A 23,329-nucleotide genomic window follows, 5' to 3' on the forward strand; every position below is an offset into this window, starting at 1 on the left:
GAAATGTAGACTTAATTAACTTTCCAACTTTTACTAAGCTGTAGATAAGTCTTAATGTGATTTGTGTTGATGTATTTAAAGGTTTTGATTTAACTGGTCAAATACCTGCCTGTAATTCCATGCTGAGGAAAACACTGATAAAATGAAGTTGTCTTTTTGTTTCAGTTTAACAAAGCTTTTGAGGTAGTCTTTCTCAAAGAAGAGTTAGGAGCTTCAAGACTTGTGGGGTAGAAATAGGGTATTTGTAATGGTCATATTAACTTTTTTAAGCCATCTTTCTTGACTCTTGATTTCAATTGTCTCTGGAAGTGTTCAGCAAGAGAAACTTTAAAAAAAAATATTGCAGTTCCTTTATCTGAAAATGCAGAATTTCTGCAATTTGCATCCTTTCTGTATATGCTGAGTGTTTTGAGCATTCCTGCACTGTAGTGACTTGTGGTTTTCCTGTTTTACTACACTTTTCTTCCTTTTGTTTGATATTACTTATGCACATAGTAATTTGGATTTAATGAGCCTTCTCTGTTTTTTCCCTAATAGCTTCACTTTGAGGGAGCATGCTTATCAAATGTTTAGATGAGTTTGACATCTATTTTTAAAAGCTTCATTACACAAATAAGCAGGCATATGCTCTCAGGTTGATGTTTGATTTGATTAGCTTCATGCAGTTTTAAAGAAAAGCAGCAGTGAGTGTTTTAAATTGGAATGTTTCTGGGTTTTACTAGAGTTATATAAGAAGTACATTTTTTTTCAAAGTCATTACACTGGCTTGCAGGGACTGTCTGAGTAACCAGATGTACTTGTTTGGGAATAGCAAGGAAAGTTTTAAGGTCTTTTGCTGGGTTTGCTCTTCTCCTTTTTTATTCCATTAAAATCCTTACCCAGACTGAATGAGAAATGCACTCTGCAACTGTACAACTCATTATTCCAATAAGACTGCATTGTTGTCGTACAGAATAGTTTGTCTTGCATTCTGTAAAAGGGCTGCTGTTGAAAAAGAAAAAAAAAAAAAGAGAGGTATGTTTGCATCTAAACTCACTTTCCTACCATTAATTGTCACATTTTTGACAGTAGTGATTTGTCAGAATATTGAAGAATCATGGACAAGTTAATATCTATTTTTATCTGTGAGATAATTACCTAATCTTGGATCGATGTGGAAAAAAAAATGTTGGTGTCTCTGCTATTTCAGATTGTATCCAGCTTTAAAACTACAACATCAAGGGCAATCTGTCAGCTGGTAAAGGAATATGTTGGCCACAGGGATGGTATTTGGGATGTCAGTGTCGCGAAAACTCAGCCAGTGGTGTTGGGAACTGCATCTGCTGGTAAAGTTTTGTGTTGCTTGAATATTTAGAAAATTCTGGTTAAGTCCCTAAGCTATAGCAAATACAGACCCAAAGCCTACTCAAAAACTGAGCTTCACACTGAAGGAGTCCTTTTAAAGAAGTTCTGTAGCTGAAAAATTCTTAAAATTGGAATTTCCTATCCCTTAGAAGGTTCAAGCATGCTTGGTGGTCTTCCTCAAGTGTGTGCCAGTCACTCCCATGCAGGTCACACTCTCCCTAGTCAGCTCTGGCATGTTGGGTGGGGTGGGTGGGTGGGTGGGATGGGGAGCTGCTTGCTTGGGGAGGCCTGTGGCACAGAATTCCATGTGGCTGGATACAGAGATCCCTGCAGGCTTTCTCTCCTAGCATTGTTTAGTCTTTGTTTTATAGAAGCTGTGCATGTGGTCATAGTTTGCATATTCTTGTATTCTTGCATTCTGTCTTTTGCCTCAGGACACTGGGGCAGCTAAAAATCTTAATTTGCAGTCCTATTTAGTTTATTAGATTTATTCCTTCCACTTGAGGGGGTACAAGTACTAATGAACAAGTCACTAAATCTATTATAGTCCAAAAATCAATGTAGAGACTCGTATAGTTTTGGAAAATTATTAAGAAAATAAATAATAACCAGATAGAATCAGTCAATTTGAAGTGACATTCTTTTGAAGCTGGAACAGAATCTGAAGGTATTTGCTAGACTAATATTTATGGACCAGAAATCTCTGCTTCTTGAACTGAACTGTTACAATTTTTATGTGCCTGCTGAGGGGGCACATTTTGTCTTTGTGTGGGACATCTTGTCTTTGTCCTGGTTTAACCTGGAAGCCTCCTGGAAATTCTCCAATTCAGCTTTAAGGTTCTACCCACTTAAATACTGAAATTAATTATTTATTTTTGGGTGTGGCAGGATAAAGGAGTGGCATTTGGAGTGATTTCCTTTTTAAATTAATTTTTTTAGTGCTCTGCAGTGACCTGTGTGCATTTGGGATTTCCATGCAGGAAGTAAACGGATTGTGCATAGAATTCCTGTTTGTAGTGGCTGCCCTTTTCACCATGGCATGCTTTATTTTTTTTTTTTTTTTTTCTGAGTCTCATGATACACAGCTGGAGCATTATACAGAATTTGCCTTTCAATTTGCCTTGCTGCAAATGAATCTGATTAGGACAGCACCTTTACTTTTTGGGGGAGGTGTGTACCATGATAAGAAAATATTTTGTATATAAAGTGGCAGTGGAGAGTTCTACATTTAAAATCTATTTCATATGGGATGTGCTACAGTGGAAGATAACTTGTGGGTTGAAAGGGTAAAAATGAAAAACATATGTTTTTAACTATTTACAGCTGCTTTTTAATCTTTGTAGATCACACTGCATTGCTGTGGAGCATAGAAACAGGGAAGTGCCTTGTCAAGTATGTAGGGCATGTTGGCTCAGGTAAGATAAGGGCATGTTGTGAAAACTGGGAACAGAGCTTGGGAGGGGGAAATATGTTTTGGCCAGTTACAGAAATGTTTATTGTGGTTTCACTTGCAGCTTTGCCAACATCATTAATAAGTCAGTTGTGAAGTTCCACTAATTTTCATACAGAGAACGTTTTGTAATATGGTTCTTTATTGGAGAGGCACATTAAGACAGTTCTGCAAATGCTGAATGAATAAACAAGTCCATATAAAGAAATTTACAGGCACAGTTACGACACTCAGAAGTGAAATGTCATAACTCATTGTGGTCTTGTGCGTGTGGAGAACAAAAGAAGCTTATATAATCAGAAATTAGCTGTCTTGCAGGATCTCTGTTATATTTGGGTGAGAACTACAGATGCTAGGTGAATATCTTTTTGTGCTTCTTTTTTTAAGATCCCATTTGCTGCATAATGCAAAGATCGTGTTTTTAAGACAGTTAATTAAATATAAGTGTTTTTCTTTCTTTTTACCAGTATGAATATTGTTCAAACTGTTTTTTAAACCCCTCTTTGGGTGGGGAGGTGTAGTGCAGTGAGTGTCTTTGTTAATTTTTGGTGTCCAATTTGACAGGAACTTGATTAACACCCTACTGCCTCTTAATGAGTTAGAATACAGGATTTTATAGACCAAAACTGGAGAGGTTTTCCATAGCTTTAACTTGCTGTTGTGACCTGAGCACTTTGGGTGATCATACCCTGGGAAAGTGAGGAACCCAGTTATTGACCAGGATTGTTTGGTTAAATAACTCAGCACATCACACAAACTTCATGGCAAGGGTAGAAATAGAATTAAATTCTCTAGAACTGCTTCAGCTGTGAGTTGTACTTTTGCTTCCTGCTACATGACTTCTAGCTCCTACAGCACAAAGATAAATGCATAGGAACAACTGGTAACATTTTAATGCATTGAGATATCTCAGGTTGTTTGCTGCATGGACCTCTAAGTTCTATAAAGTCATGTTTGAAAACTTCACTCACTTGAACTTTCATGCTGGTAGTTTTCTTTTAAAACTGATGTTTGGATAACTATGAAAATAAGAAGTTCTAACCTGCATTTAAACAATTGTGTTTAAACAACTGTGTTTGAACAACAATGAAAGATAAATTGTATTGTATATACATTTTATATAACTATATGCACCTATAAATTATAATAGAAAGAATATATTTTTTATGTAATAAAACCTTTTTTGTTTGACAGTTGATTTGAAGTGGTGCAAAGGTGTTGGGTGCCAGCAGCTGGTGCACCATAAAGTTGGTTCAGTTTAAGGAGTATTTTTTAGACTCATTACACCATGCTCTCCCAACAACATTTGCATCTATTTTACTTGTATAATGGATGGAAATGAGTTCTAAGTTCTGTCTTGAATGAATCCTCTGAAATGAAATGAAGAGCTTTATTAGTTGATAGAATTCTTGCAGAACATCCTGTTTTGATTACATATGGTTGCAGGATTGGAATCTGATTTGTGTTACTTGCATCAGGTTTTCAGGAATTTGTTCTTGCAATGCTGAGTAATAAGCAGGATGTTGATGGTAACATACAGGAAGTTTTCATTGAGTTAGAAATAATTATGAATACTTAAATTCTCTTTATGGAAATCCAGGGTGTTATCCCCTGTCAGTTTACATATGATTTGAATGTGTTTTGTCTGTCCTCTCTAACATGAACCACATGTACTAGATTCAGGAAATAGCTTGCTAGAAAAATGTGTTGTATGTAGCTGCTTTCAATTGTTTCAATTGTTGCTGCTTCCCTTGATACTACACTTTCATGTCACCCTAAAGATGACTACCAAAAATTGCTGAAAACTTAAGACTACTTGATTTTTCAATGCTTTTGATGATAAAATATTGTGAAACAATTCTTTTAGTATACTAACCTAAAACTTTGCTTTGTTTCATGCAGTAAACTCCATAAAGTTTCATCCCACTGAACAAGTGGCTCTTACAGGTATGTAAAGTTTTTTCATATGTTAAGTATGTTAATATTGATGGAAAATAAGCGTAATTTGCTAGTTTGTTCTAGTTTTAACCTCTCTCCCTATTGCTTGTCAGCATCCTTGTTGATTGAATTATTTTTACATTTGAAGGCATAACAAATCAGAGCTAGATCTTGCCATCTGTGTTTTTCATGTCATGTTGTCATTTGTGCTTGTCTGCTCCAAACCAGACACTTAGAATCATACATCAGGTGAATGTTCTGAAATTCATCCCAGAGTACTCAAAGAACTAGTGGGTGTTATGGCAGGATACCTCCTGATAACCTACCAAAGTTCTTGGGAGTCTGGAGAGGTCTCTTCTGACAAGTATTACTCCAATATTGCAAAAAGGATGTGAGAAAAGACCAGTGGAACTACAGACCTGTTAATCCAATCTCAGTTCCTGAAAAAATGATGGAGATTTTACTGGGTACTGCTGAGAGGCATTTAAAGAATAATGCAGTCATCAGGCACTGTCAGCATGGGTTCACAAAAGGGAGGTTCTGTTTAATTAATTTGACATCCTTCTAGGATAAGGTCACCTTCCTTGTGGGTGAAGTTGTGGTGGATTAAGTTTTTCTGGTTTTTAGTAAGGGTTTTGGTGCTGTCCTTCACAGTCTTGTTCTGGACAAGTTGCCCAGCTGTGGGATGAGCTGGTTCATGGTGTGCTGTGTGGGCAGCTGAAGAAAGAGCTCAGAGGGTTGCAGTAAATGGGGCTGTGTCTGCCTGGCAAAGGATCAGCAGTGCTGTTCCTCAGGAATCAATTCTAGGGCCAGTCCTGTTCTATAGATTTATCAATAGATTTATCAGTGACTTGGATGCAGGAGTTGAATGCATCATTAGCAAGTTTGTTGCTGATACCAAACTGGGAGGTGCTACTGATTCTCATGGGGGACAGGAGGCCTTTCAGAGGGATCCAAATGAGTGAGAGCACTGGGTGGTATCCCATTAATGGGATGAAATTTAACAAGTTTCAATGCCAGATGCTGCAGCTAAAACAGAGTAATGCTGAGTACAAGTATAAACTGGGAGAGGAGTGGCTGGAGAGCAGTTCTAATCCTGCAGGATTAGAACATGTTTGTTCTGACCATAGCAAGGACAGTCTTGAGTTTGTCCTTAGTTAATAATGAATAAGTCTATTTTGAAACAGATGGAGTTAAAATCACATGGTGCCTTCTAAGCTGTAAGCTGCCACTAGTTAAGCTGGGTTCTTTAAGGCAGAAGAGGAATAGCTTCACACTTGCTATTTTGGATTTCTCATTAAAACCATGATGAAAAAACATTTAATGGAAGAAATCATTGAATAAAGAACCCCAGGATTTTGAGCAAGTAAATGAATATCTGGTGATGTATTAAATGCCTTCTTCAAGTGCTACATACTGAGCAGGGGTGAGACTCACGTTCTGATGTGTAATATTCAAGTGCATGTTTCACTGTAGGAGTGATTAATTTGGTAGCTGCTTATATCTTGCATAATGACTTATGTTTGAAGTGTTCAGACTTGCTCACCATAAAGTTCATACTGGTTTCTGTTACAAAAAGGTACAACTTAGACAGTATTGCTAAATGTAATATTAAAGCCTGTTTTTATTGCCCATGGAAATATTCTTACTTATTCTCTTTCTCTTTTTTTTTTGCTCCTCTTCCCCTGTGCAGCATCTGGAGACCAGACAGCTCACATCTGGAGATACATAGTACAGTTGCCCACACCTCAGCCAACTGCAGACTCCAATGTAAGCAATCAGCTTGCTGCAACTGAACTAATTGCCAGCAATTTCATCAGATACAGGTTTTATCATAAGACTGAATGTTAAATTTACACATAATTAAAAAATTACATGATTTCAGGAGTGCCAAAGGTGGGTGTTTGAGGTTTTAGTTTATGAGCTGCATTTCAGCTTTTCTTTGAAAATAGATTCCCTCATGTTTTCAAAAGCATTTGGTGCAGAATAGAATTTACAGCTTCAAGCAGACAAATTGACGTGTAAATGAACTGCAAATGAACAGTCAAATAACTTCTTTTTTGTAATAATGAAGTTCTTTTTAAACTGGTTAAATTTTTGTAGCATAACTTAATGAGAAATCTGTATTAGCTGTAGTTGCTGTGGATTGAAAACTGATGGTAAAGACTTCTAATTTTGGCATTTATTTGAGTCTTCATTGATTTCTAATCAGTCCTTGCCAGCACACATCTCACTGTCTGATTTTGTTGTCCCCAGGGCTTTATTTAGTCAGTATTTAATTTAAAGCATAAACCTGTTAAATGCTTATTTTACTTAAAAGCACCCTTACTAAATTGTGAAGAAAACATAGTTTATAGCATGAGCTTCTCAGTAGGCTAAGTAGGGACAAGAGTTGACTGTGTAAAAAGGGACAGATTTCTGAATGGAAAATGTTTGATTCAGTTTATTTGATTTGGCATTTCCATTCTGAAAGAAAATACAAATGTTATCTTTTCCACCCCCAAGTAACATAAAAGAAAAATGTTTTTGTCTTGTGTAAGTGTAAAAGGAGTTCAGAGAATGATGTTTAGTGATGAGCAAAAGAATTTATTTTGTGTCCAGTTTACATCAGCACTGCATGATGACTGTGTATTGACCAGCAGACAGATATTGCTGTAATGATTTGATTTTTGATGAGTAAAAATATGTCTGTAAATTATTGTCTTCCCAAAGATTAACATAATCAGTGTCTTGTTAGATGCTTCCTACCTCTAAAAATTGAAAGGAGAAAAGTCCCTTGATATTGTGCTGCAATGAAACTCTAGAGTAATACACTTACCAGATAGTAAAAGGGGACTGATACTCAGAGCTAAAGAGTTTGGAGGAGATTTTAAAATGAAGTAGAAACATAGAATTATTTAGATTGGAAAAACTCTCTTAAGATCATCAAGTCCAGCTGTTAATCCAGCGCTGTCACAAACCCTCCACTACACCATGTCCTTAAGGGTGATATATACACATTATTTAAATATGTGCAGGGATGTTGATTTCACCATTTCCCTGGCTTGATAACCTTTTTGGTGAAGAAATTTCTCCTAATATCCAGTCTAAACATGCCATGGCGCAACTTGAGGACACTCCCTCTTGTCTTATCACTTGTTCCTTGGAAGAAGAGACTGACACTCCGTGGCTGCACTGTCCTTTTAGGAAGTTGTAGAGAGCAATGAGGTCTCACCTGAGCCTCCTTTTCTCCAGGCTGAGCAACTCCAGTTCCCTCAGCTGCACATCAGCAAGTTGTTAAAAGGAGTTATTAAAACTGCATTTAACTTACTGGTTATATTCCTTCAACTAAGTTTGTGATAGTGAGTACTGGAATAGGCTGGGTGCAGCAGAATTAATTTACCCACATTCACATTAAGGGCATTGGGAAGCATTTACACTGCAAAATGGAACTTAGAGGCATTCCTTCCCTTTTATTCTACACCTTTTTTCCCCTTGCATTTTACAGCAAGTGTCTGGAGAAGATGAAGTTGAAATCTCAGACAAAGATGAACCTGATGGAGATGGAGATGGTTCCAGTGATTGCCCCACTGTCAGAGCCCCACTGACCTCACTGAAAAGCCACCAAGGAGTGGTCATAGCAGCTGACTGGCTTGTTGGGGGGAAGCAAGCTGTGACAGCATCGTGGGACAGGACAGCAAATCTGTATGATGTAGAGACTTCTGAACTTGTCCATTCTCTTACAGGTATTTGTTCACTTGCAGAAAAAAATTAAATTGGTGGTTTGTTTTTATATGAGGGATTATTTGTAGATACTAAAACACTGAGAAAAGAAAGTTATTTCTCTGGAGCAGGATGTGTGTACCATCTGCTGCTCAGTGTTGTAATAGTTTTTGAAATTGCAAATTTGTAATTGAAATTGTAAATCCTCTGAGCATGAATTTGTCTTCTATTAAGCTTATGATTTAACCTGTGAAAAAACAGTTGTTCAAATTGAATGTACCCAAATTTTAGCTCTTGCAAAAGACTTTTGTTGTGTTCATGGTATGTTAAGCAGCAATAACCTACGCTACTGCATGTGAAATAAGTAGTGTGGGTTTTGCATTCAGGTACATTCCCAAACTTTTACAGCAGTAACAGCGTTGTCATTATAGTTTAGTATTTAAGTCCTTTTTTCTCCTGAATCACGTTGGGGTCACCATTTGTTGTCATTCATTACAATGATTCTATTGTCATTACATTGCAAGGGTTCCATATCACCAGAGTTTTGGACATCCTTGATGTTTCTTGTAGGCAGCTCCTCTAGGCACTGACTCTTCCTTGTCCTCACAGCAGCCAACTGACTCCAGTTCCCCTCAACCAACCAATCCACTCTTTTATAACACAGTTCTGATTTGCTATAGCTGTGGCCTGTTAAAGTCAGGCCTGCTCCTAATCCTTAATATTAACCAGCAGCAACTCTTTAGGGGGTAAGATTACTTTCTATACAACCTTTATTTGCTTATATTATATCCCCCTACATATCAGGATTAAAGTTCAGAATGACCATTACTCCTTTCTGTTTGGGAAAAAGAGAAAAAATCATCAGCATGTCATTCCAAGTGTATGTGGAAATGAAAAGTTATTTTCATGACCTGACACGTTCTCACATGTGGCTGTAGGGCACGACCAGGAGCTCACGCATTGCTGTACGCATCCCACGCAGCGCCTCGTGGTCACATCGTCCCGCGACACCACCTTCCGCCTGTGGGACTTCAGAGATCCTTCTATCCATTCTGTGAATGTCTTTCAGGGCCACACTGAGTAAGTGACAGCTCCTTCACAGGTTTTCTTCAAGTTTGAAAAGTTGCAAATCTGCCCAGAACTGTTCCCGTGTGCTTTTTGAGGTGCTGAGTTCATTCCTGTTTTGTGAGACTGATTTTCACAGAAACCCCCAGTTGTCCTTCAAATGTAGCACAGCAGTACATAATGTCCGAAACAGCAGCCAGGGGTCTTGGTGTGCTATTGCTCATACGGTAAGTCTTGATAAAAATTGTTACAATTAAAGGTGATTTTAGGGTATGAGGTTCTTTTTGGCATTGGTTATGCTTGCAGTTTGGGGTTATTGCTGTAATGCAGTGGATCTGGCAGATTGCCTGTGCTTGTCTTGATACTGACTGTGAAGAAAAGGTTACTCCTTTGAAACCAGTGCATACAAAAGGATTAATTTTTACTCTTAAAAGCTTCTAATTTTTGCATAAAATAAGAAATAAAAGTACAGGCACTGATTGCCATGTTCTGTCAAAACAGTGATTCTGATATAACGTTTTTAGTTACCGGTTTGGTCTTAATGTTGTTACACTGACTACTATTTAATATGGATAAACGTAGTACTGAGAATCTGTGTTCTGGTGTTCACTTAACTTTCTGGTTTTGGAGCTCTGATACATGGAAAATGCAGGTGTAACTTGGAAATACTTTAGCCAAGGAAGCAAATCTTTTCTTGACTTGTGAATGTGTGAGCTTGACTGTGTCAGAAAAAAATTCACCTCCCTTTTTCAGAATAAAAGATGATTGTTAATCCTAGCTCAAAATACAAACCCCAAGCATTTAATCACATTTTTTTGTTAATTGTGTAATTTACATTATGATTGAGTTGCAGTACCCTCTTTTTCATTTTCTCATAGCTTACATATAACCAAAAACCTCTTTAACCCCATCTGCCCTGGACTCCTGAGCTTGATAAATTACTTGGTACTTCACAATCATACTATATAAGTGGCCATCTTCTCCTGATAGAACAGTAAGCTTGAGTTTGTGGCCTATGTCCTAGAATTGTTTCATCTCATCACTTTTGTATTCTTCTATCACTTTTCCTAGAATGTTTTATAAAGTTGTAAAGTTTTGTATCCATTGGTGCTTACATTTTTCCCCAAGCTGATTAACTGCTTTGTCTCAGGATATTTTTTTCAGAGAAATGACCAAGACTGACACTTGTGTTTTCCCATATATTTGCTAAGACCAAATGATGTTGACCTTGGGTGATGGTGCATACTATAAAAACTGTTAGCTGGTGTTTTGGCTTCTATTGCTGAGACCTATAAACTAGCAGAAAGTTCATTCTTTAGGAATGGAATAGACCTTTTGCAACCTCTTCAGTCACTCTTACTCTAGCTTTTAATCATCTTTATATTTGTGTTTGTCTGCTGTCTCAGCTGTCTCTGTTTTGTGCTTTGAATGTATGAGTTTTTAGTATTGACATAGGGTGCATTTGGTGAAAAAGCCTAAATTTGACGGTCTCAAAACTGATTTTACTTTTCAGTGGCCTGGGCTGCTGAGGTCTCTCATTTGTGGAAGGGATAATTCTCTTACAGAAGGTGTTTCACTGATGAATGCAGACTGAGCAGAGATTGGGGGGGTTGATATTTTTACAGTTGAGACATACTTTAAGGGATTTTATTTTTGTTCTTTTATTGTACCACCTGCTGGCAAAATATTTTTAAATTACCCTCTAATCAACACTGCAACAATCTCTTCACATTAAGCAGCATAGAAGAAACTGTTTTTTTTTTATTTCCTTTTCTGAATGTCTGTTTGAATAATTTGCCAAGTATTTAGTATTTTGATAGGCCCTTGGCATCACTTCTGTAAATTGGATGTTACAGTTGTTAACACTGATGATTTAAAGTCCTCAACCATAAGTTTTAACACCCTCTGGCTGAATAGTATCTGAGGAGTCTGGCGCTCACAGAGCAGCTATTTTTTCACCAGATCAACTCCTAATGCGCTATGCCAATATAATGAGATGCCAAACATCTCAATCCCGAGGCCAGCATTCCGTGTTTGTCGTGTCGTACACCCAAAATCTCATCCCGGCCGTCCCTTCCTCCCGGCGTGGATCCGCGCTGCCGCCGCTCACCAGCAGGTGGCAGCACCGGCCCGAGGCAGCGCCTTCAATTGGCCTCAGTGAGGACACTGGGGCTGCAGCTCTTTATCGTGTAAAAACTGGAACTGCTGCTGATGTGCTGAGAGAATAAAGAATCCTGTTACAGACAGATGTAGAAAGCTTTTATAGAGTTAATTGATGTCAAAAAATGAAGAGTTGCAGTGCGTTGTCCTGTATGTCAAAGTGATGATATGTCATCATCTGTGAGAGATTATTTGTATTTTAAGTGGACTGAGAAATCACCTTTCATTTTAGTGTCCTGAACATAGCTTCATTATAAGCAGAATTTTTCTTGTCATTTACTACTAAGGCAATTTAAGAAAATAAATTCTCTTCCAGTAAGGGCAGAAGGAATCATTGAGATCAACCTGTCTGTCTTGAGCTTGCATTGATAACTGTTTTGAATTAAGAGGTAGTTTTAGAATTGCCAACTGTATGTTAGGTTGCTCCAATAGTAAAGATTTCAACTTACCTCTTGGCAAATTCTAGAAGTTGCTTGTTTAACTTCCCTGTTAAACAAGCAACTTACAGAATTTGTGCCTCCCTAGTCGCCCTAGCTTCAGATTCATCTTATGTTTTTTTAACTTCAAGATCTATGTTTCTTATGTTAATTATGGAAATTTCCTGTATTTTCTTCTTGTATTTTCTGTTCTTATTTACAAGTCACCTAATTTGCCTCAAAATGTGTTTTCAAGTATATTTTGACATTTATAGACTAAGTATAGTACATTGATAATACTTTTGCCCTTCAAGTCTGCATTCAGCTGGGGTCTTTTTCAAGGTTGTATCTTACCAGGGAAGTTTCCAGTTCTGTAAACATTACTTGTTTACATTTTTCATATATATATATATGTGTGTTTGTGTATGAATATGACTGTTTCAGTTCAATGAATGACTTATTTGCCTGTGCCCTACTCACACAGCAGTAAAAGTACCATGTCACTTACTGCTTTAGATCTGCCGTGCCCCCAGCTCATCTCACTTATTCTCTGATGAAAAAAATATGAAATGGTGTGGAAATAAGACTGATGTTTGCTTAAATATAAATATTTTTTATTGTCTGGTTCTGTATGTGCACTATTAGGAATTTGTCTTGCTCCCCATACAAAGAGTTTATAAGAGCCCTGGGAAAAGATTACATTTATGTTATAGTCCAGGCACTAACTTGTGGCCTTTAACTAAATTGATCTCCTGAGTTAAAGCCTCCAAAAATCATACTGGTGACTCATATTCCAATATTTTTTCCAGCAGATACTGCTTTGAAATACATGATTGATAATAACAGCTGTTCTCCTATTGAGAAATTATTCATTTTAGAGGTTATTGATTAGAACTCTTCAAACTGAACTAAGGTTTTGTTCTGTGGAGTAAAATGGTTCTGGCATCTCCATGGCAGTTTTCATTCCATCTCACTTGTGCCTTCCTTTGCTGACACCTGCACAGCCCATCTTGTCCCAGCTGTGAAGGCCTTGCTTTTCCCAGCACAGTGGCCTAGTTGAGTAACTGTGGTGTTGACATGCTCTTGAATATCTGCTTGATGAGTTTTTCTGTCCCTTTAAGCACCCTGCATGTGCTGGGGTGTGTCTTGATGTGTGGAGCCTTCTAAAATGTTAATGCTGGAAATGTTTACCATTTGTAGCTTAAAGAAAATCTTAGTCTATACAGGTCTAGCCAGTACCTTACAGATTTTATACATTTGTTCTGACAGTTTAGTAACATAGGAAATAAATTAATCCCCTATGGGCAACAGAATGTTTATGAGCTAGTGGATTCACATACAGTGTTTAAACTACAGCTTTTGCTATATATTTGAAGTATACTGATGCTTATATGCAGCTGAAAAATTCTTGGTAAATAATAAAGGGTTTTGTTTTCTTTAATGACTGTCAGAGGTACACAGTGGTTGGGGACATTGCTCTTGTAATGCTTGAAAAAAAATATGGGCAGGGCTTCTAAGTCTGTACTTGCAAATACCATCCTTCAAAGAATAAAGTGATATCTTCAGAAGCAGCTTTGGGTTGCTACTCTTAAGTGAATATCCTTTGGTAATGCTTTTTGGTTGTTCAGTTTATAGTTATGCACCATTTTGCCATTGAATGCATTTTCAGCTTAAAAAACCCCCATAAATTGGAGTGGGTACTTTTGTCCTAGCCCAAAAAAATGAAAAAGTTTGTTTACTACTTTTCAAACTTACTGATCCTTGTGGCTAAATTGGGCCAGTGCATCAAGCATGAGTGTGTGTTAGCTGTGGAATCTGTATGAGTGTTACTTTCTGGGCAAATTCAGGAAAAAAATTGCTGATTGTGGATCTTATGTTATTTCTTACAAAGAGCTTATAGCTCTTTTGGGCTGCAGCATATTCCATCTCCTCTCACTCTGCTTGTATGGCTCTAAGAGACCAGAAGGGAAAGTTCCTGTTCATTTGCTGCCTGTGTGTCTCTGAATGTGGCAGCTGAATGGTGAGTTGTGCTTCATCCCGAGAACTTGGAAATTAGAGAATTGCAAATATGTATTGCTTCAGCTTTATGTTTTCCAACTCCTATGCTTGCTGAAGAATCTGCATTAAAAAATACAAAAATTACTAAGCAGCTGCTGATTGGGATGCTGGGCTGAATTCTGACATTTAGTGAATTGAGAGTTAATGTCAAAATGGCGTTCTGTTTCAGGAGAACAGTAATTGCTTTAGTTTTTGTGGGCACTTGGGTTTGCCAAGGTCATTTGGCTTTCTCAGATTCTTGGGCCTGCAAGATTTAATTCTCATATCTTATTTGTGTCTGTTTTGTATATATTGTTCTTGAAAGAGCAAGTCATGGCAGGGGGAGAAGTGCCTCTTCTCCAGGCAGCAATGCCATTGGACATGCCTGTTGGAAGCAATCTTATTCTAGATATGCCCAATATTACAGGGTCACTGCTGTGTATTCTTATTCAACCACACTTTCTTGGTGAAGTTAAAGCATGTGTAGATGTAGTCCTAAAAATGCAGACTTTGCACCTTTGACTAAATTGGGCTTTTAGTTAAAACCTTTTGTGCCAAACAAAGTGTAACCAGTTGGATGCTATCAGTGGTGTTTGATGAGCCTAACACATCTGTTCTTTTCAAGATAGTCCTGTTCTTGCTTCAGTTATTAATGACTTTAGTGATGCTTTGTCTACCATTTTTCTGTTGTTTCTCATCAAAGAATGCCTTAGGCATTCCCCATGTGTGGATATCTCAATCTAGCTTCTGTAAGAAATGCAAAATTTTTGTGATGAAACATTCAGTTTTCTTCCCAAGCCTCACTGATTAACTAGATGGTTCTGATATTGCTATTAATACTCCTACCTTGTTTTGTCTGCTGAGGGACATTTTCCTCTTGCATTTCATTGAAAAAAGGCTCCAGACTTGCATTTCACACACTGTTCTGGTCCTACATTTGCATGTTGAATATTCTTTAAATGAATATTATGGCCTGGGCTCAAAGCTCTAGGGTTAGCTTTTTTGAAATGCTTCTAATGCTTCTGGACATTTTTACAAAACCTTTTGGTTTACTTTTACTACATAGATGTAACAGCATGATAAGAATTCATTGGTTTTCTTAGACTTGTTAGCAGCCTTAATACTGAGCGCTCAGGGATCCAGCTTTGAATGTGCCTCACTTCCCTTGCTGAGGGCTTCTTCATAGGTGTATTTCAGGACAGACTAGGGGCCAGCATGTTTTACATGCCTTCAGCCCATCCAAGCCACCACTTCTTGCTCCATTGCAGAGCCTGAATTCCCACTTTTCTCTTGTAACATTCTGCCAACCTGATACTGGCATGGAGTTACCAAAGTGCCACTCTCTACAGCTCCCTGAAAGGAGGTAGTAGCCAGGTCAGTCTCTTCTCCCAGGCAGCCAGTGGCAGGACAAGAGGAAATGGTCTCAAGCTGCTAGGGGAGGTTTAGGTTGGACATTAGGAGGAGTTTCTTCACAGAAAGGGTGATTAGACGTTGGAATGGGCTGCCCAGGGAGGTGGTGGAGTCATGGTCCCTGGAGGGGTTTAAGGAAAGACTGGATGTGGCACTCAGTGCCATGGTCTGGTTGACACAGTGGTGTTCCATCACAGGGTGGACTCGATGACCTCTGAGGTCTTTTCCAACCTGAATGGTTCTGTGCTTCTGTAATTCCTTCATGGTTTGCTCTTACCATTTCTTAAGTTGCAGAAAAAAGCTCTGCTGATATTTGGAGATAAATCCACAGACAGACTTTGTGAATTATGTGGATTGATGTGTGTAGCTCTTGCTGGAATTGAGTGCTTTTAGCATTTCTGAAACCTGAGTGCACTCAAATGTGGAGGTTCTGGTGGGTTCCTTGCCTGGGCCTCCTGTGGCCAGTGCCATCTCCTGTTGAGATGGGCAGTGGGGTTGTCCACATCTGGAGGTTTTAAACACAGTTCCTGGCTTCCCCTCAGGCTGCAGACTGCTTGATGTGAGGATATGCTTTGTTCCCCTAAAACAAAGGAAACGTGCAGAAAATGTGTTACCAAATTGAGCTTCCTTTAGGTTTTGTTTCTCAGTTTTACTAATAAAAATTACAGGCAAATTTGGGCCTTCAAATTTTGCTGGTTCCATGCAACTGTAATTGTGTGTATTCAAGTTACCTTGAATAAATTCATTCTGAAAACTCTGGTTTAGTCCATTTTCATCCCACACATAGATTTATACATGTAGATGCCTGTTTAAGCCTGTGAAAATATGTTGTGTCCCAGTTTGATGGTAAATCCCAGTTTAAGTTGCAAATCAAAATGGAAAGAGCAGCGTTAACTTCTTTTTTGGTGCATTGCCAGCGAGAGTTCTGCATCAGCATTTCATGGTCCAACATTTTCCACGTTTTTTCTTTCCCCCCTTCCCCTATGTGTGAAATTTCAGCAGATTGTTATGCAAAGCAGTTTTGTGTCTCAGTGTGACTGGGAGACAGCTGTTGGGCCTAATGAGGAGTGCGAGCAGCGCAGCATTTCTGGTGATTGAGACCCACGCGGGGAGCAGGACGGTGCAGGCCAGGCACTGGTGTGTGCTGAGGAAGTGCCACGCTGTCAGCTGGAAGTACACGCTCGGCTGCTCCCTGTGACAAGATAAATGAGTTTTGCTGGGGTTTGGCAGAGGCTGAAGCTTTTTTGGAGAATTGTTGTAGCACACCAAACTCCCTGTGGGACCCACAGTTTGAAGTGTCATCAGACTGCTTCCTCTTTGCTTGTTTCTTTCTTTTTTTTCTTTAATGTTCCTACAATACCTGTCATCTTTTTGAGTTATTAAAAATCTAATGTCTTCTAGCATTCAATTAACACGGGAGCTGATGATCTTTTGTTGACACTTTTTATTAATTTAGCCAAGGGGATGTTAACCAGAGTTTTATCTGGGTGAGAACAAACTGAAGATTAATATAAACAAAAATGAAATCTAGCCACATGAAATCAGAGGGAAAAGGCTTTTAATTTTTGTGATATGGATGGGGTTATGGAGGCAATACTTTTGAAAGGTTATTTGTTTATTGGCTGATTCTGTTAACTTCCTCCCACAGGCATTGTGTCCTTTTCTTCCTTCTCACCATTCCCCTTTAGTTGGGCTGAAATCCTGGTTTAGTTAATGTGTAGGAAGTGGCCTTTCTTCTTCTATTTTGTTTTAATTTAAAAAACCCAAATAAACACAAAACAAAAAAAAGTTGCTGAGATGCATCTGTCATATTCAGAGATGCCCCAGTTGGAGTACCAGAGGAGACAGAATGTAATTTGTACTGCACAAGATCTGTGATTGCAGCGCTTGCTCATGTTTTAGGTCTGTAGTGTTGAGCATGCTTTTGAATTTAGATGCATGTGATTTTTAAAAGTATCAACCCATTATGTTCCACTTTAAAGTAAAAAAGAAAAAAACAAACCCAAAAACCTTTTTGTCTTTACTCTGGTGAATGAAGTGCTGATAACCCTCCCCAGAATTGTCAGGTTTGTGAGAATGATGATACTGTTTTGGCCTTTCTAGACTTAAAACTTCAAGCCTTGCAATCCTATTTTGAAAAGGAGATGTCTTTGAGAATTGAATTGAGTGTTTCCCTTAGAGGAGTCATGCTTTGTTTTTGTAAAGCATAGGGAATGTTATGCAGACATCCATATGCTGTTTGCTCTGGAACTGGGACCAAAATTCTCGGTCATAAACACTGGGTTCAGTAAGAAGTTTTTATATTTAGCCATTAAATTCAAAGCTCCTTATGTAAAAGATTGTTTTCATAGTCCCATGTGCTTGCGGATAGTGCATCCCAACCTGCAGGGCCTTGCAGGGCTGAGCTGAGGGTGAATGGAGGGCTAAGGCCACTAAGCATCCTTAAAGTTGTCACTAAAAAGAGACCAGCAGCTTTCCCTTTGCATTTCTATCTCTTGCCCTATTTCCAGAGAGCTACAGAAGAATTTAAATGCATTTTTATTTTATAAACTTTTGCTTGGTGTACCCAGTAATATCTGAACAGTTAAGCTGAAAGAGAAAGTTAAGCTGGAAAGGATTTTGTTATCTATTGAGAGTCTTTGGAGGAGCAGGAAGGATTGAGCTAACCTGGGGTTGGCATTCTGTTTTCCTGGCAATAGTTTTGAATGTTTTCATTTAAAAATGATAAATCTAAGGATTAGAGAACCTCATGTGGTCAAAGAAACTTAACCATGTTTGAAAGTGATAAATGATAAAGCAAAACCAATATGAGATCAAAGAAGCTGGAAAGCTCTTTAAAGTTTTGAAAAAAAAACACCCAAAAGTGGAGGGTTATTTTAAGACAGTTTCCCAATGTATTCCAACTGTAATTGGAATAAAATGTATGATGGCGAAAGAGATCAGATTTGTTTGTTGGCAGCAGAATACTAAAGCACAGTATATTCATTTTCCTGGAGATTTTCTATGACTTGAATTCTTTGTGCTGTTGTGTGCTAGGAAGTCTCCCCATGTGTGTGGAAATTATGGAGATTGAATAGAAAATTTTAAACTTGTAAACTTTGCTTCAAATGTATTGCAGCAGTAGAGAGATTAGTAAAGGCCTGAATTTTTTTATGAGCTTCTTTGTGTAAAGAACCAGTGAGAAGTGCAGATGTTGGTAAATTTAAAGGAGTTTGGGCTGTTAGGAGATAAATTTGGTGGTAAGAGCATGCCAGCTGTATTGTGCAGCAGCTTGACTGCAAGAGTGAGTTTTTTCCCCAAATAAGATGGTGCCTGATGAAAGAGACACGCCAGTTGTGGCCTTCATGTATGTTTTAACTTTTTGACTTTTTGTTCATAAAGTCCAGAAGATTATTCGAAGACCTCTTGGTTCTTTCTGTAATCATCTCCCTGGTGGCTTAGCTGCACTCTAATAATGTGTTAGGAAACTTGGTATCCTGAAAAAAGTGGGCCTTCATCCTAATTAAAGCTTAATTTGGTGTCAATTTAAATTAAGAGGCTTGCATAAACTGGTCCATTGTGACCTGGCTTGTGCTAATCTTAATCAGCAGCTTGGATAGGACATGAATTCAAATTTCTGCAGAACAACTAAAGTGACAGCAACAACTGACAACTTAAATTAAAATTACTAAGTTCTAAGAAATTGATGTGCATGACCCAAGTTACAAGATAGGTCATTAAATCAAATCTGTAGAAACAGAATTGAGAAGCCTTCCCTAAAAATGCTTTGTTAGTACATTATGTGGGCAGAAAATAACTGGCTTTGAGTTGGGAATTCACACAATTACAAGGAAAATTGTAGTACAAGAGCTTTTAATTGGTTAATATGAAATAAAGGTAAAGTATTTAAAAATAATCATAGAATCATGAAAATTGCTTGAACCCAGTATATTGATGACATACTGTTATCTGAGGCTGTAAAATACAAAGATAATATAATTCTAAAATACAATTCTTTATAAAATAGCTTCTGGAAGTAATATGTTGGACTTCAATTGCTAGAAATATTCTCATGAGTCTTTCTCTGACTGCCCTTGTGCATTTCTAGGCATGCTAGGTAAAATTTGAAGAACTGTATGCTTGTCCTTCTTACTGCTACATGCCCTTTTTTATCTGACTCTCAGACTTTAGCTGCTTGTGAAACAGGACTAGAAATCACAATTAGAGATTGTTAATTGCTGTGGCTATTGGTTGTGGAGCTACACTGGGGACTCTGTGTGTGGATTACAGCATGTTCAAGTGTTGTGTACAGAACAGCTTTAGCTACATCTTGGGTGTTTGGGGCCTCCTCAATATCTGTGCAGTGAATGAAAATGTCTGGGATAGTTCTACAGAAATCTTTGGGTGGAAAGAAAAGCTTGGTTGCTGATCTAAAATCAAGTAAAAAAATTTGTGCTTTATGCTGCTAATTCAGCTGGGGTTGTGTGATAAACCTGCTGGACATTAGTGCAGAACTTCAAAAGTGAATTCAGGTCTCAAGACTGGGCCTGTTTAGCTTTTGTCAGAATCAGTGGAATATGAAAGATGCCTCCAGAGTGAGTCTCTACTGCTGGGCTCCTCTTAGCACTTGGGCCACTCAAGCCCTGTTCACCTTAAGTGTTGCAGCTTCTTTTAAGAATATTTTTTAATTCAAAAATAACTGCTTGGAATTTCAAAATTTCAGATTACTCTGCTTTAAAAAAAAAAGGCAAGCTACATGTGCTAAAGGAAGCACAGGAACAGAAAATAAAACTTTAAATCAGATGCTAGTTTTATAAAGAAGTTTAGAGTTTGACATCTTTGTCTTTGCTCCTGGTTGTTTAGCACTGTGACATCTGCAGTTTTCACTGTGGGAGACAACGTTGTTTCTGGTAGCGATGACCGTACAGTAAAAGTCTGGGATTTGAAAAACATGAGGAGTCCCATTGCAACCATCCGCACAGATTCTGCAATCAACAGGTGAGCAGATCTCTGGGTTACTGCTTTGCTTAATTCGTGCTTTCTTAATTAATTCTTAATTTCTTTCACATGTGGGAGTGGTTTAAAGCTGTGCCACAGAGGTTTAGATGGACATTTCTTTCCTGAGAGGGTGGTCAAACAGGTTTCCTGGAGAGGTGGTTGATACACCAAGCCTTCCAGTATTTATGAATTATTTGGCCAATACCCTTAATAACCTGCTTTAAGCTTTGGTCAGGCCTGAATTGGTGAGGTAGTTGGACTGGATGATTGTTGCAGGTACCTCTCAACTGAAATAGTCTATTCTATTAATTCACTGAATATACATCTATTTTTTGTCCCTGAAATTAAACTTGAGATTTATAAGAATTTGAAAAAGGTCTGAAATGGTTCTATAAAGTACAGGTGTGATCAACATTAATTTTTAGTAAGTACATTGCTTTTAAGAAATTTTCTATAAGAAAATATGGATGTTGAGGCTATTTGAGGATCTAGTACAATAGAAAATTGTTGGGAAGATAAAAGTTTGACAAGAAAGTCTCATAGCTATGTATGCTTGGCAGAAAGATTTTTAAATGTAGTCTGATGAAGGAATAGAGATGGAAGCAAGTTTTGATATGGAAGAAAAGAATTGCTGAGCCAGTCCTACTGGATAAGCAAGAAGGCAAAGGGTGTGTTAGTTAGAAGGGGTTTTATGACTTAGAGCAAAGGATAAACCCACCTCAAACAAGGTGTTTTTACCAAGCAGAAAGATAGCACAGGCAAACAAGTCAGCAAAGTTGCAAGCAGGAAAAAAGTCTCAGAATTTTCCACTGCAAGAAAACTGAAAAACAACTTCTAGTTTAAACTGTGATGTACTAACTTTTAGTGATTGGAGAATAGTAACATGAATATGGTAATTATTGTAGTTATGAGAGGCTATAGATAAAAGTTAAGGAATAGATTGGTTCTGCTGTATTAGGATGCTCAGCAAAGAAAAGTATATAATGCAATGTAACCAAGGCCAAAGGGTCTCCGGGCCTGCCTGCAGCTGGAGCTGACAGCTGTAGGCACAGGCTCTGTCACCCATGACCCTGGACTGCTGTAACCTCTTGGATGGAATAACCTGCATTTTGGAGAGCCCCTGGAGTCCCACATCCCTCATTTCGGCTCTTGCAGAGAACACCTCAATGGTTCAATATTTATTTTCTCTTTCCATTTGTGACTTCTAGCCAGGAAAAACTCAGCTGCATCCCTTCCCATGAGCTTAAATTTGTGCTGCCAGTTTCTATTTGCCAGGCCTGTTGTTTGCTCCCCGCCTCCTTTTGTCCCTTCTCTGCAGGATTAACGTGTGTGTTGGCCAGAGGATCATCGCCCTTCCCCACGACAACCGGCAGGTGCGGCTGTTCGACATGTCCGGGGTGCGGCTGGCGCGGCTGCCCCGCAGCAACAGACAGGTACCTGCAGGGCTGCCCCTCCCTGCCCCTGTCCCTCCTCAGGCAGGGTAAAATGGCATTTGGTCTGTCTGCCTTGCAGCTGAGCAAATGCTGAGCGGCACTGTGTCACAGACGTCTTTTATGAAAAATTCTTTCCTTAGCATTTTTTCTCCTGAGAAGCTGAGACACCTCAGGAACAAAATGTAAACAATGGTTATCTGCTGCTGTGGAATGCAACAGGTGCATCTGTGATTGGTCTCATAAAGTTGTTTCTAATGAATGGCCAATCACAGCCAGCTGTCTTGGACTGTCTGTCCAAGACACAAGCTTTTGTTATCATTCTTTCTTTTTCTATTCTTAGCTAGCCTTCTGATGAAAACCTTTCTTCTATTCTTTTAGTGTAGTTTTAGTATAATATATATCATAAAATAATAAATCAGCCTTCTGAAACATGGAGTCAGATCCTGGTCTCTTCCCTCGTCCTCGGACCCCTGTGAACACAGTCACAGCACTGGTCTCAATAAATACGCCCTTAGTTATTCAAAATAACCAACGTGGTGATCTGAAAGGTTTTAAATGTTTTTATTGGAGTTGGTGATGGTGTTTCAAGTGAATTTTATCACGATGTTTCCCCATACTAAAGTGAAACACATATCTGCCTTCTCTATGAAATGGAAAAAGTGTGTAAGAGCATTTCTGATGTGTTTTAATGTCTTGATGTGAATCATGTCAGAAAAATGGCTCACTATGAGGTTTAATGGTGATTTTCTCACGGTGATTTTTTTTATTTTTAATTACACAGTTTGTAGCTGGTTTATATATTCCAAGCTGGATGGGGCTCTGAGTGACCAGGTGTACTAGAAAGTGTCCCTGCCCATGGCAGGAAGGTTGGAACCAGATGATCTTTAAGGTCCCTTCCAACCCAAACCATTTTGTGATTCTATGACATAGAAACATAGAGGGAAAACGTCAGGGTCAGTTTTGTGAGGTCACCTTGTATGACTTGGTGATAAATTTTATTTTTTTTCTTCTATGCTTATTCACATACATTCTAGATACATCCTACCATGTAATAAACCATCCTTGCTGCAGCCATCAGGTTTTGTGCATTTATGGCACTATTTGGCATGGCAAGCATGACTAATGGAGCAAATCAGACTAAGTGAAATTAATTGGATTATGTCACATAAATAGGCCTTTTTGGGGGTTGATTCAGCAGTTCTTGACAGAATTTAGGAAGGACTTCTAAGACTTACTTAATCTCTTTTAGATTTTTTTTCTAATTTAGGTAGGTTTTAAAATTTATTATAGTCTTGAGGGGTTTTTTGTGTATGTGTGCATGTTTTCCTTTTTTCCTGCAACTCAGTTGCATTCAAGCTGACATTACTGAAATCATGACTTTATTTATTTCTTTTTTA

General features: G+C 38.3%; 1 protein-coding gene across 2 annotated transcripts in view; it reads left to right on the forward strand.

Annotated features, from left to right (window-relative positions):
• The window catches only part of WDR37 (WD repeat domain 37), a 45,368-nt gene that overhangs the window by 17,967 nt on the left and 4,072 nt on the right, over positions 1 to 23,329 (forward strand). For both annotated transcript variants that reach the window (XM_054273279.1, XM_054273280.1), the window contains 8 exons: positions 1,190 to 1,325; positions 2,688 to 2,759; positions 4,697 to 4,741; positions 6,426 to 6,502; positions 8,220 to 8,457; positions 9,373 to 9,514; positions 20,365 to 20,499; positions 21,818 to 21,932. In XM_054273279.1, the coding sequence (XP_054129254.1) occupies positions 1,190 to 1,325; positions 2,688 to 2,759; positions 4,697 to 4,741; positions 6,426 to 6,502; positions 8,220 to 8,457; positions 9,373 to 9,514; positions 20,365 to 20,499; positions 21,818 to 21,932 (960 nt within the window). The remainder of the gene's footprint in view (positions 1 to 1,189; positions 1,326 to 2,687; positions 2,760 to 4,696; positions 4,742 to 6,425; positions 6,503 to 8,219; positions 8,458 to 9,372; positions 9,515 to 20,364; positions 20,500 to 21,817; positions 21,933 to 23,329) is intronic.

Source organism: Melozone crissalis, unplaced genomic scaffold, assembly GCF_028551555.1.
Source record: "Melozone crissalis strain CALT ecotype California unplaced genomic scaffold, PUWL_Pcris_2 ptg000016l_1, whole genome shotgun sequence".
Lineage (NCBI taxonomy): Eukaryota > Metazoa > Chordata > Aves > Passeriformes > Passerellidae > Melozone > Melozone crissalis.